Source organism: Python bivittatus, unplaced genomic scaffold (assembly GCF_059951505.1).
Source record: "Python bivittatus isolate LINGU-HERP-01145 unplaced genomic scaffold, Pbiv_v1 ctg000410_np1212, whole genome shotgun sequence".
NCBI classification, from domain to species: Eukaryota; Metazoa; Chordata; class Lepidosauria; order Squamata; family Pythonidae; genus Python; species Python bivittatus.
The window spans coordinates 8,471,743-8,486,549 of record NW_028277067.1 but is presented as its reverse complement, the minus strand read 5'-3'; the positions used below and the strand labels follow the sequence as shown (position 1 = coordinate 8,486,549).

Below are 14,807 nucleotides of genomic sequence, written 5' to 3'. Positions count from 1 at the left end.
GGTGCCAGGTTACAGAGGGTGAGGGTGTGAACCAGAACCTGAAGGATTTCACATCCCACTAGAACTGCTTCCCTGTTTGACCTTCCATTCACATTCTCCCCTTTCCTCAATTACTTCCCCTTCCTCAAATGTTAGGTTATAAACTTCTCGGGGGAGGCTCTCTCTCTGTGCTCTGTAAATGCCAGGCACTTATACTTTACAAATAAGAATAATGTTAGCCAAGAGAGTGAGAGCTGATTCCCAGACTGATAAAAAAATCCAAAATGACCAGTAGATGCAGCTTCCTCCACGAAACAGACAAACTTCTGCCCCTCATGAAAAAGGAGCAGAATCAGCCCACCCAAATGTCCCTACATTTGGTACTGCAGAGTACTCTTATTGTTCTTATTTTAACATTCTTAATACATCTTCCTAATCAGAATTTGAGGCTCGCTCTTAGGATTAAGTGCTTCCAATCTAGGCTGCTCCCAGAAGCCTGACATGTGCCAACTTTTTCTGGGGGGAAGGTGTCAACCACTACGATCCAAAAGCTCTGACAGCAGTACAAGCAAATTGCAAAACAAAACCTGGAGGTTAAAGTCCAAGTTTTAATCTGAACAATCCAGGAGAAAACTGCTATGTTCTACCCTCAGTTTGCTCATCTGCAGAATGGGAATACCAAGCATCTACCATATAATTTATTTTATTAGAGTTGATTGTTACAGCTATATACATGCGAACCAATGTGGGAGGGGACTAGTGGGTGGCTGTTCCTTATATTCATTTCACAGCTTCCAAATTTACCAAATTAACAAATTTGTCTCTCTTCTAAAGAACTCAGAGCAACATATGGGAAAAAGAATTAATCCACTTTATTTTCATAGTAGGTTAGGGTGAGAAAGTACATTAGATTTATTGTGATGGCCCATTTTTTTCCAGGGGGGATAGTGAGTTCTGAAATGAGTGTCTGTCTCCTACGTATTCCAGAGGCAAGGCTAGAAGGGATTCTGATGTCAGTTCCTGTGGGGGCAGGTAGTCTCCTCCCCCAGTTTTGGAATTACAAGTCAAAAAGAGTTCAGAGAAATAAAACTTAAGAAGGTAGGAATATGTTGCAGATATGGATGGGCCCTCCAATAAGTCTCTCCTCCTTTTTGTAACAAAGTTGTCCCTGTGGGGTGGGAACCTAGGTCCAAGCAGCTCTAGTCCTTTCTGGTTACTATTTTCTGTTGTACCCTCTTGCTGAAGGATGCTTCAGCTGTGGCATAAAAGTTAATCTCAGAGTGCTTTATAAATAATTACTTTTATAGTGCTTTACAAACGAGGACACAGAGGACCAAATATCTGTCCTACAGATGTCTCAAAGGAGGCATTAGTGTCAAAATAGCTGTACCTCTACTGGAGTGAGTCACAATCATCTAAGGGCAGGTTCATTCTGAGTCTTGAAAGCTAGTTTCAGGCAAGCCTTGTTCCACCTGGAGATCATGACTGGAAAGACTTTGTGGCCCAGCTGAGGCTGTCAAAACTAGGAGATGGCCTGAAACTCTGAACTTCTCTGTTCTGCTCAAGTAGATCTAGATGGCTCATCTAACATCCCATTTGCGTCAGTTTTTTTCTGATTTGGGATACGAGTAGAAGGAATGAAGGATAAATTCTGGTAAAAGACTAAAGTCACCCAAGTCATGAATATTGGAACTGGGAGTAGAAGGGATGTGTCCAAATAAGTGACACAGAATTCCAGAGAATTCATCTATTTCTTATACCTTTCTGGCAGAACTTATGGGTATTAGGAACATCACTTTTCACGTCAGGTGCTCTAGAGATTATTTTCACAAGAGTTCAAACTAGGCTTGAAATACTATCTGAAGATCCTGTGAAGGATAAGGTTGGCTAGTCAGTCTTAGTAGAGAAGCCCTCTACTAACCTGATAAAATAGATCCACCTCTTTACATGAGAATGGACCAAGAGGAGGTCATTGTTCCCAGATGCTAGAACTGAGAGAGTCAATAACTCTCTGCAAAGGAAGATTGTTGAAGTCCCTTGTTGAGGCCCACTGCAGGAAGGTCAGGACTTGGGGAGTGGAAACTAACATTGGAAAGTTCCTTTCTTTTTGTCCAATCTGCAGAATACTACATTAGCTTGTATATGCAGGTGATGGAAACTCTTTGAAATGCTACAATGACCTTGATTATTTTGTTATCATTTTGAAGGGTAGAAAGATAGCTCTTTGAAATGCTACAACGGCCTTATTTTGGTCATATTGAAGAGTAGAAAGATAGTCCAGCTTAACCTCCAGACATATAGTTGTAACCAGCTGGTATCTAGGTGGTTAAATTCCCCTTGGTTCAGCAGGTCTAGTAATGCCAGAAGCTCCATGCTTGGTAGCTTAACAAATTGACTAGGGCTAAGTACTAGAGTCTCCTGGGCCAATGGGGGCTATTAGTATCAAATGAGCCAGTTTGCCACCATGGTTTGGATCTCCTGGACATATTTCACTGAGTCTGTAAGGAGGACATGCTTGCCTTTTATCAGAGTCTGGAACTTACTCGGTGCCAGATCAACTTTAGGACTCATGCATCTGATAGTAACATGGGATCTTAAATGGGTGAATTCCATTTGCTTCTCACCCATAGGAAGGCTGATACTGTCATTGTTGAATTTCAACTTTTAACAGCAGAAGGCGTTCTCCCTAGGTTGGGGCAGGTATGACCTGTTTTAGGTCTCTGACACTCTTCTAGAGTTTGTGACCCTTGCCTTCATGCTTCTTGTTGGTTAGTAGCAGGGATTTCTTCTTGTCCTTGTCTGGATTAAGACATTATTTATGGCCTCTCTGTACAGTTTGCTCTCCTCCCACCTGAACAGGCTTGATAGGAGGACAGTTGTGGATTTAGAATCTGCATTCTAGTTCTTCCACCATAGTCATCTTCTAATGGTCATGTCAGCTACCAAGCCTCTGGTTATGAATTGGATATGGTCCTAACTAGCATCTGCCATGAAGGCAGCTATCTTGGCTAGCATGTTCATACCTTGTCTAAGCTCCCTATGATCTGGAAAGATGAATTGATTTAGATGCTTGATCCAGAGGATAGACTCCTGGCAAAACTGAGACCCTTATGGGTAGAGCTGTTGCTTCATATGTTCTGAACTGCAAGATCTCCATTTTTCTATCCTTTGGATGCTTTGGGTTTCTTCTCCATTTTTGTTTACTGTGATCCCTGAATCCAATGCTGCCAGGGGGCATCCAATAGGTAAGGGTGTTGACCAGATCTGAAGGAAGATATAGAGTTTGATGGTCAGAGAAGAGCCACTTCTCAACACCTCCAGGCACCCTTCCCACTATCTCAAGGACCTTGTAGCATGCTTTGGGGAAGGAAAGGCATGGGAGGAGGTCTAGTTATGGGCAAGAATTTTGTTGCCAATGGATCCAGCAGGTAGTCCATGGGAGTGGCTGGCTATAGGTCTTTTAGGATTAGGTGTTCCAGAGTTTCCTGAGTAGTTTTAGGAATTCTGCTATTTGGAATAATCAGTGGACTTTGGGAGTGGCTGCTGGCCTCTTCCCTCTCTGACTGGGTCTGAAAAGAGATACACAAGTTGGATAAGGTGTCCAGGTAGATTGGGTGTCTCTCCCCTGCCTGGTGATTTGCCTCTTCAATCTGCAAAGGCAGACTCCTCCTCACCCTCTGTGACACTTTGCCCTTTCCCTTCATTTCTCACCTCTGTGGATTAGCCCCAAGATGGGACTTCCTACTCTCTGTTCCTCCTTGGATGTATGGTCTTGGTGCAGGACCACACTACTGAAGACATGGCCTGACTAAGAGCACTACTGTAGAGAACCACAGAGATAGCCTTGAAGGGAATATTCAGAAGCCATTACAGAAACAACAAGGGAGAAAGCATTCTTTAAGCCCTAGGAAAGGAGATAGAGTTAGGAAGAGACTCAGGCTGGCTCTTCCCTGACTCAGTGGGGTGTAAGAGGGAGGGAAGGTAAAACATAAGCAGACTTGCAAGATTCTGCCTATCTCAATAAAGTATAGTTTTGGTCTTCCTATGGAGTCAATTTCCTGATCTGGTCTACCTCATAGGGCTGACAGCTATGACCTTCCCTCAGGATTTCTGGAGAGCAAAAAGTCACTGAGTTTTCAGGAACAAATATTACCAGGTAAAGTCAGTTCAGAGCCAGTTTGGTATGGTGGTTAAGGTACCAGGCTAGAAACTGGGAGACTGTGAATTCTAGTCTTATCTTAGGCACAAAGCCAGCTGGTTGACTTTGGCCCAGTCACTCTGCCTCAGCCCTAGGAGGAAGGCAATGGGAAATCATTTCCAAAAATCTTGCCAAGAATGCTGCAGGGACTAGCCCAGGCAGTCACCAGGAATCAAGACCAACTTGAAGGCATGCACACACACACACACACAAACACAAACACAGCCAGTTTAATAGCTTGAATAATTTCATTCCATCAGCAAAGGGCATGGGGATGATCAGCACCTGCTGCTGCTTGTTTGCTTCTGTCCTCTCCTCAGTCTGGGCCACCTAGCTCCCACAGGAACGACGGTGAATAACCGTGAAAAGTATGGAGCACTTGGCCAGCAATTTGGGAGCTGCAATACTGATCGTATCTTGCTTAGAAGGTCATGGTGGGGAGTTAAGGGTGCTTGTTGCTGCAAGTCAACCCCCTTGCTCACCACCTGCCATTGGAAAGATCTTCCAAGGTATCTCTGGGAGCATGTTGCTGTATTGTTAGTGTGCTGGGCCCTGGCTCTGTTGCAACCTCAAAAAAAAAAAAAAAAAAGCAAATAAAAATAAAAAACTAAATAAAAATAAGCAAAGCTGCAGTTGAGATACTCATGACCAAGAGAATGGGCGGTAGAATTCACAGGCAAGCATGTTGTCTGGAACAAGAAAGGACAAGAACTGGAGACAAGAACTCTCTCTTCATACAGGAATCAACATTAGGATAAGTTCTATTCCTGCCTCTGGAGTGACATGGGGGGAGATATCTATTTCAGAGTGCCCTGGCTGCACCATAATAAGATCAGAGGTTTCCCATCAAAGATGGATTGACATACCATGCTAAGCTATGGGCTTAACCATGAGATGCAGAATCACACTAATCAATAAATCATAGCTTTATCGATCACAATGGCTAGTTCACAGGGCACGCTAAGCAAAGACCAAATAAATCAGATTATGACTTAGTGTGACATATGAACCCTGCAAGTAAGCTTCACACACGTGAAAAGATTTAATACGTCAGGTCTCACTCCAGGTAATTGTTTCATCCCAGATTTCATTCTGGGTTTTTAGAAATAGAGTTTGGATCCTTCAGAGCAACTCAGCTTAGACATTTCTCTGCACGTTTTTCTGGATTTCTCTCTCACTGGAAAAAGGTTATCAGTCATACCACTCCTCACACAACAGAGGCACTTCACAGGACTCCCCCCCTCCCCAGCTACTGGGAACAATAAGCCTCCTCTCCCACCCCTACTCGCAAGTCTGAGTGTGCATTTTGCCTTTAAAAGCACACCACTAGCCTGAAAGACAAGCTAATTCCTCCTTTTCTAAGGTGCATGAGAAAGCCTGGCAAGGGAGGGGAGGGCTGGAACACAGCCCACACACCCTGTATAAATAGCACTGGAGCAATCAATGCTTAAAATAGGCTGCAAGGAGCAGGGAGGCGGGTCTCGGGTGACAGCCACCTATTCTGGAGATGAGCATCTATGATGCAAGAACAATTAAAAGGCCAGTTTTGGAAACACACACCTAACAGGGGCATCTCCTCATAGGCAGAGGTTGATACCCTAGAGCTGATTGGGAATGGCTTGGGGTAGATAAAAAGGGGAAAAGACTTATAGCAAGATGTCTAAAGGGAAATTAGACCTAGAGAGGAGGTGGTACAGCCTACAGATTTCCCCCCATGGCTTAGCATCCTCAGCTGGAAGGATCTCTAGTAAAAGCTGAGCTAGGTGTTGCCACCTAGAAGCCTTAGCTACTGTGAAAAGTTAAGCAGGGATGGACTTGGTTAGTACTTGGAGGGAAACTACCAAGAAATCCCAGAGTTTTAGGCTAGTCTAGGAAACTGAAACATTATCTCTGAAGAAGGCAATGGTGATCCACTTTTGTCCTGTTAGCAAGAAAATTGCATGGATGTGTCCACAGAGTTGAGTTTTACCTACTTAAAGGGGTTTAGAGAAGGACCACAGCTTGGTGGCTGAATTCATGCTTTGCATGCCAACGGTCCCAAATGGACCTTGCCACTGCAGGACCAAGTAACAGAGAAAGCTCTGTGCCCAAGATCCTGCAGAAAGGCTGCCAGCTGCAGCAGCCAATGAGCTAGATGGGCAAACAGACCGACATGGTATAAGAAAGCCTCCTCCCTCAGGCCGAGGAGGATCTCTACTCCAAAATTTGCAAGCTGCCAGCTAGAGAAGAGGCAGGAATGAAACCTACTTTCTGTTCAGATTTGATAAAGTTCTGGATGTGGATGTGTTAAATTTCATGTTAAGGGGTCATTTAAAACAACAATGTGGCAATGATGGAGTGATGCACTCATGCTCTGCATGCATAAAATCCCACAAAATCTGTAGCTAAAAGGGCCTCAGTCGCAGCACCTGGTTGAATGGACCAATGACTCAGTATGAAGGCGGCTTCATCTGCTCATAAATCTTGTCAATCCATTTTAGGTAGGAACGGAAAGAAAGTATAAACTCAATTTAATTTTTACACCCAGTCTTATTTTTTGTGCTCATTGCCTCACAATTCCTAAAACAGAAACTGTGGATGCTGCCAAAAATAAAAACCCATTAGAACATAATCGGGGGGAGGGGGGAGAACATAAATCTGGGGGGAGGGGTTATGTATTTAGAAGAGAGGAGAGGAGAGGACAGAATTAAGAATATTTGTTTAAGAATATTCCCACAGCCCATTTATTTCACCAGGCAACGTGAACAATATTTCTGAGTGCACAACTAGAACACCGATATCTATAGTTTTATTAAACTATTAAACACTAGATAACATCCAGAAAGCAGCTTTTTAAGAAGCTGACCTGAATTTGCTTTCATGTATATGCAGAATTTGAAATAGCAGTGACATTCGTTTTCATAACCTACATTTGATTCCTGAACCATGCGAAACAATGCCAGATGAGACCTACAACAAAGTCACTACTTCCTGGGTTTTTGAATCCCCAGGAACATCAATTACCATTCTGCGCATCCTGAGCATGCTAGATCCTCCCTAGTTTGTTTTCAGGTCTTTCTCCTTAGAATCAAACCAAATGAAAACAAAACTAGGGGGACTTCTACAAACTTGAGAGTCTTTCTACTCTGCTAATACTTCTCTCTTGTGTATGGATCTTACTACTATACAAAGATTTACTCTCAGAGAGTGAACTAATTAGTATTAGCATATTGGTACGTAAAGTAGTATTAGTGTGTAAAATAACAACAAATAACAGTATCACATTGGCTTGACCTCACGGAAAACCTTTCCTTTACTAGTGAAACACCAAACCATCACACCTACACAACACAGCAGAGGGGACAGAATGAACTTAAGATCTGATCTAGCCATGGGCATCCTGAGGTGGCAATATGGTGGCACGCAGGTGGCTTAGTTAATATGCAGGATGATAAGAAAGAAAGCGGGAGATCATGTGGAAGTTCATAACCTGAGGTTCGTTTAAGAAGCTATCTTAGTCAGAGTCCTCTTACCAAGATCCAAAATACCACCTGGACAGGCATGGGGAAGCAGAGCCAATGGAGAAAGATAACAGGAACGTAGCTCAACAACACTGAAAGGGTCATAGGGTTGCCACCACTCATCTGTTACTTTCTACCAATGATGCCATACCACCTGGCGTAATCTGTATATTAGCATCAGAAACTCACCAAGTTAAAAGAGGCCGTTTAGGATTGCTCAGTGCAGAAATGTTCATCGTAGGAATCCAATATAACATCTCTGGGTAATGTCCGTTCAAGCTTTGTTTGAACTCGTTCCCCTCCAAAAAAGCTCTAAATCATTGGTTCTACTGTTGTTTTCTCTTAAAAAGTTTTTCCTAATGTTTCCTGTAATAGAAATCCATGATTCAGGATCCTATCCTGTAGTCAGTATCCTGTAACCTTCTTCTGGGCGACATTCCTAGGTATGTGAAAAGTACAATCGTCTTCCTCTTTAGTCAATTTTTTAAAAGGATAAATGTACCAGTTCTTTCACTTTTTCGTCATACCTTAGTTTTCAGTCCCCCAGTCATTTGCCTTGCTCTTGTTTGTACCTTCCCCACCCCATTAGACAAATTTATCCAAAACTGGATATAGCACTCAAGGCAATTTGGACCAATGCAGAATATAGTGGATCTGTTGCTTACGATTTGGAAATTATACTTCCACTGGGGCAGCCTAAAATCGCATCCGCCTTTTTTGCATCCACATCACATTGTTGATTCATATTTACCTTGTGATCTGCTACAATTTTAAAACTCTTCTCACAGATACTATTTTTACAAGTACAGATCCATTTTTTGGACTTATCAAGATCATTTTTAATTATATTTCTAGCACGTTAGTTGTTATCTGATTTAATTCTGTATCATCTGCATATGGGAGGAAGGATTCAAGCTAATCTTGGACAGGATCAGAAACCAAAGACAAAGCTTTTTCTTCCTCCTGCCTGCCTCTGCATTAATATCCTTTTCTTCTCTGCCTAAAGGCTACCAGGAAAGGGGTGCTCTTGCCAGGAGTGTGAAAATAGCACTTGCTAAAGGGCTTTTAAAGGCTGCCCTGCTTTTGGGGAGACCTGCACTACTTTTCCTAGATTTTCCTAGAGAATTCCATAACTTTCCATAAGCCCGACACAGCATTTCCCTCTGGAACTTCAGGAGACTTGGCAACAATAACGCCTCAGCACATTGTTTATCACAAATCTTCCAAAGAATCACACAATCTTCCTTCTTTTTACCTGAGAATGTTGATATTTTCCATTTCATCAATCTGAAATCCACAAAGTTTTCCCTGTGGTAAGAAAAGTTTCTCAGTTGGTGGAAGAGACTCTGGGGAAGGCTTGAGCCACAACATTCCCACGGGTTTGCTTTAAAATTAAACTCAGAGCACAGCAATATCATCCCAGCACCCAGAGTATCAGAAAGGACTACAGCTTCCATTATCCATTACCTAGACTGCCTGGAACCAATGGGACCTGGAGTTCAACAACATAGGGAGAACCACTTATTTTTTTTGCTTCAGTACAGCTTCTTTATCTTAAGCTGAGAAATGTTGGGAACTCATACCTGCTTCAAAATCATCTTTATTCATTTGAAAGCCCTTACCTCAGAGGTGCACAACTTTGTCTGAATTGAGGGCTGTCCTTGACCTAACCATGATGTGCCAGGGGACAGGGAACCTGCTTCAAAAACCAATGTTGATTTCCTTTCCTTTCCATTAAATATAAATAAAATGCAGTTCATGTGATTACTCTCCAGTTATCTACTAACTCAGTATTATTAAGTGATCGGAGAGGCTCTAAAAATCCAATATTTGGCATATTGTTACAATTTGATAAGATGGAGGTCTCTGGGAACTATAATTAAGCCTTTCATGGCCACTGATAACCCTGAGGCCTTAGGCTGTATCTTCTGATTTAGCCAATTTCAGATAGTTCTTTTTTGCTAAGAGAAGGGCCTTCACAGAGTCAAGATCAACACTGGCAGTCTTGGGCAGGTCCTGGGCTCGAGGACTTGCAGAGCCTACATTGTCTACCCCCCGCTCCCTTTTAAAATAAAATCCAACATTATAATCCTCAGCAAAGCTATCTGGCTGGGTCCAGCTACATTTAAATTTCCCCACAGAGTCTGAGGAGTGCATTGGGAGAAATGGAAATTGTGGCTAGGAGAGCTGCCAGCCATGTTTCCAATCAAGGCCAGATACATGCATCAACCCTTTTGGAGGCCCTTTTACTCAAAAGCTCTTCAAAGTTGCAACAGGCTCTCTCCATGTACTCAGCAACACCTTATGAGCTTCCAATCAAAGACAGACAATCTGGCTCCTCCAGATGTTTGGTCTTTAGCTCCCATTAGCCCCAACCATCATGGACAATAGCAAAGGACTGTGGGAGATGTGGTCCAAAATCTCTCTTTCAAAAATGAAGGTGTGTAAATGTTAGTTCCAAAGTTAATACTAACTCAGGGTGGACATTGTAGGAGAGCTGTGTTAGTAGCAAAAAATCAAGCGGTTAGCACCTTTTCTAACTTATTTTATTAAAAGGCATAAGCTTTCATGAGCTGCAGCTCACTTCATCAGATGGATAGAGTAAACTAGATTGATGTAGGATTTAAAGGTAAGTCCTGCTCTCTAGGACTGGCTTTACTTGTTCTTGTTTTTAACTATGCTTAAAATATTACCGGTTTTCTTTACCTCTTATCTGGATTTTTTACTGCATCCACTTTTGATAGTTTAGGGTGCTTTTATTAAGTTCTGGCTTTGGCTTCTTTCAATTGGCTCTTTTGCTGAAAATATGGCATTAAAACTGATTTAGAGTGTTGTTAATCTCTTATATGGGAGATAGGTTTCTACTGTAAGTAGCCTTGGGAAGGCTGTAGTCGTGAAAAGCAACTAAGAAATGCCTTGAATGAAACGAACAAATAACATGTCAAGTTGTGAAGATGCACTAATGCCCCAAACACCTAAAACAACATTGACAGCCCTTCTCTGTTCAGGCCCATCTTCCATAGAACCAGCAGCACCTCTAGGAGACGATTCCCAGGGCTGAAGCCCATAGTGCTACAAACTCATACCAACTCATAAAGATCGCATCAACTCAAACTTTGGACCCTGAGATTCTGTTTCCCTGGCTTCACCAGCACCGAAATGGCCTTGGTCACTTTGGTTTGGGTAAACAACACATAAATAGCCCAAGGGAACCTGAGACCACCTCACAGTGATGGGGGTGGGGATGGTTCAAGGACAGAAAACAGCTTTTGACTTCCTATGGGGCTTCAGCTCGCTTGCAGTAGACATCTGCTGCTACCTGCTAGGCTGGCACCTTTGTTGCTGTCCGGATGCTCCTGCTTCATGTGAAGGAATTGTGGCTGAGCTCAAACCCTGGCTCTTCCAGTTGAATGGATCTCAGCCTAGGTAAAAAGCTTTGCTGGAGAGCTAAAAAAAAACCACTGCCAGATGCAGTGATAGACAACACTGCCTCAAGAGACCAGGGACGGTGTTGATTGACACACACATAGCGATTCAGTGTGGAGCAAGCTGGCCCATTTGTGCAGCAGAAGGCTGGACTTCATGGCTTTCAGCTTTGATTTTGCACAGTCCCATTGTAGAAACTGTCAAAGAAATTCTCCTGGAATTTATTCATGTACTTAAAACAGACCTGGAGGGGAGAGGTTGGGTGCAGCGGGCCTGAATTAGTGGGGCTCTCTTTACTCAGTGTGAAGATAGCCCAACATTTAAATCAAAACTGGCATCTTTTTGGTGGTTTGCTGTCTTGGGGTTCCCCATGTGATCTATAAATCATCCTCTTTCTAATGAATATGGTTCAGGGATATAGTAACATGCTAAGACCCTAATATGAGAAACAATACCAAGGACTATGATATGAATAAAATATCCCAGGTTTACTGAGGTGGAATAATGATCATCCTTCATTCCTTACAAATATAGATTAGAAATCTCATATTGGTCATGGAGATGAACTGGTAATGGGCCAATTCATAGCTCTATGTTCCTTATTTGATTATTATACACCATATGCAACTCACTCATTAATCAGTCACAACCACCAGCAAAACCTGAGTTCAATGTGCCGCTTGCCACTGGGGCTAATTCAGGTGTTCAATTGCCAATCACCACATGCCTGTTCATGAACTTGACAGTCCTTAACAGCATCTTTTGCATAGAAATACCAACATGTTAAAGATTCCCCACAAATTACACAAGTTCAAGTCTGCAAATGAAATGACAGGGATCGCATTTATCAGCTCTCTGATGGGCAGCCATGTACAAGTGGCTCCAGCTTGTGATTCTCACATAAGACAATCCTGCAAGCCAGAACTAATATTGATGATTACAGAAGGGTTACCGAAGAAGTGAAGTGGATGAAAAATCTTCCACTTGAATCACTTTTTGGTCTTGATCATGCACGCTCATTTCATCACTTGATTGTTACAACAGCAGAGTAACTACTATGGCATGTGGATCTGCAGCCAATATTAGTAAGTCACAACATGCATGCCAGTTCAAAGGCACTGATTTTTTGGGGTGGGCTCAGAGGCTCAACTCAGTTCCCTCTCACCCATAACCACTGAACTAACACAGAAAAATCAAACATTTATGCATGGAGGAACCAGACTTTCAAATGCATCTCTACTGGAAGTTCAAAGCACCAGGATAAAGTATGTGAAATGACTTTTCAGATAAACATTCTGAATGAGCCTAAGGAGATTACAGAAGGGAGAAAGAAAATTTATATGGCTTAGTCTTGGAGGGGTTCAGAGGGTCTTCTGAAGGAGACACGGATAGAGTAGCAATCCAGCTTCAGGGAACAGAGTGGTTGGCTTCACCCAACATGCTTAACCTAATTACTGAGATTACCCATTTTCTGGATTTGGGTAATATACTGAACCTTGAATTAACCAAATGGACTAGATTCATACATGTCAAACCAGAAAAAAAAGCAAGATTAAATTAAATAAGCCTAGCATACTGTGCAAATGCAGTGGCTAGGTTGCAGCTGACCTGGTTAAGTGTATCATGTGAACTCAGCCAATATGAATTCAGCCCAGCTTTGAAGACTGGGCTGGGGATATGAAATAAAGAATGGCTAGGAGATTTCCCAAAGAGAGATTATATCAATGAGAACTAGGGTTGAACCCCAAATCTCTTTCTTGATATCACCCCCCCCCCAATCTTAAGAATATCAGACATGAATGAAGGCCAGAGCACCTCTGTGCACATGCAGAATGACTTTTCCTCTCTCTTCAGCAAAGAAAGTAAAAAACCAAAGTATTCCCCCCCAGCAAAAGCCCCAGAACCTGTTGTTTTAGAAATGGGGGGAAGTTAAGAAGAGGACATCCAAAAAAAGGGGCGCTATCTGCGTGGAAGGAAAAACAGATAGATGAGGAATCTCTGGTGGGTCCCTCGGTTGGATTTAGAAGGTCAGATGAGGACAGAACCGGAGCGTTCAGGTTGCGGGCTGGAGGCGGTTAGCAACCGTTTCTTAGAGCTCAAGAAGGATGCCCTTGTGGATTGGGACGGTGGGAAATCCCGGCGGGGATTCCTATTTATAAAGGGAGGAGACGCTACACACATGCCGAAGGAGTCGCGAGCCTCGCCGGAGAGGTCGCGGGGCGGGAGGAGGCGCAAGCGATCGGGACCCACCTTCATAATGCCGGCGGCAGGGGCAGCCTTGGCCAGGCCGGGGGGTTCCCTCTCGGCCGAGTTGCTGCGGCTGGTACCCGCGGAGCCGCCCGAAACGGAGCGCGGCGGGCTTAGGTCGCCCGGAGCTTCTGCAGCGGCCGCAGCACCTTCTTCTTGCAGCGGGACGCGGGGGGGCCCGGGCCGGGGCGAGCCCGAGGGAGGGACACCGGGGGTCCCGTCCGCCATCCCCCCCTGGGGCTCCCAGCAGCCGCACCGGCCCGGCCCGGCGGGGGTGCTCAGCCGCTGCCCCAGGGGCACCCTCCGCCTCGTGCGCCTCCGGCCACCGCACGCTCCCGCTGCTGCCCCGGCGTCAGCGCGCCTTGTCTCGCTTCGATTTGCCGGCGAAGGAAGGAGGGACGCAGCGAACGACCGAGGAGACGCCGCCGCCGCCGCCGCCGCCGGGGTAGAGGGACGGCGGGGCGGGGCCAGGCAGAGCACGGCCGCCCCTCTCAGCCTCTATCTCCAAATGCTCTGCGTCCCCACGCGCCCGAGCCGCGCGCGCGTGTGCAGGCGCCACGCCACGTCTCGCCACGATTGTGCCGGGCGTTAAAAGCGGACGTCTGTCTTGCGCTTAGAAAGGCCTGGCGATCCCCGCTTTAGGCTTGTTTACACATGCAGACCCATTTCTCTCTCGATGAATGGAAAACAAGCCATGATTTGGGGAACGCCAGGCTCTCTCCAATGAACAGCGCCGCAAATTTATGTGTCTAAAATATATACAGGCACGCCTTTTTAAAAATGTAACTCAAATGCAATTCTTTTCAGTTAAGACGGTGCATACCCTCAACGAGCAGCTGTCATCAGGATCAAATGACCTGCATGTCACTGGGAATAAAGCCGAGGCGCCGCAAGAGACCTAACCTAAAGCTGCCAAAAGATGATACGTGGACCAGTTCAAGAATCGGGCCTTCTGACAACAGCGGGGTTGAGCTCCGCTCCAGCATCGATTTTCGGCGTACTGTAGGTGTGCTTTCTTCTGACAACGGCGCCAGGGACTTCTCCCTCCCTGTATTATACACGCTTCATGGGGCAGATGCATAGAAGTGCGGAAATCTTTTCTCCTATTCCACTGCGTTTATATATTTAAATTAATAGGGTTGCCAGTTAAATTAGGATTGTAGCAGTAGACAAAAGTTTTTAAAGAATTCCCCCAGGGCAGTTTTCCTGATTTAACATTACTACCCCCAGAGGAGATACTTGCTCCTCAGGAAAAGTGTACAGATATCCGTTCACAGCCATTGTTCCTAAGTTGATTCTCTCCAGGTATGTTGGAATGCAAACTCCATAGTTCTAAAACTAGCATGACAAACAATCATAATGACTGGGAACTATGGGAGATGTAGTCTGACACACTGGAGCATAACACCTTGGAGAGGTTGCCTTATAATCATCTGTCTTGGTTCGCACAACCCACT

At 44.4% G+C, this 14,807-nt stretch overlaps 1 protein-coding gene across 3 annotated transcripts in view; it reads right to left on the bottom strand.

Annotated features, from left to right (window-relative positions):
- LOC103067447 (inactive phospholipase C-like protein 2) overlaps positions 1–13,804 on the bottom strand; it is a 53,128-nt gene extending 39,324 nt beyond the window's left edge. For all 3 annotated transcript variants that reach the window (XR_015796622.1, XM_088143460.1, XM_088143461.1), the window contains exon 1: positions 13,354–13,804. Coding sequence is in view for 2 of the 3 variants with exons in the window: in XM_088143460.1 (XP_087999586.1) it covers positions 13,354–13,578 (225 nt within the window). In the remaining variant the exon portion in view is untranslated. The remainder of the gene's footprint in view (positions 1–13,353) is intronic.
- Positions 13,805–14,807: the final 1,003 nt, after the last annotated feature.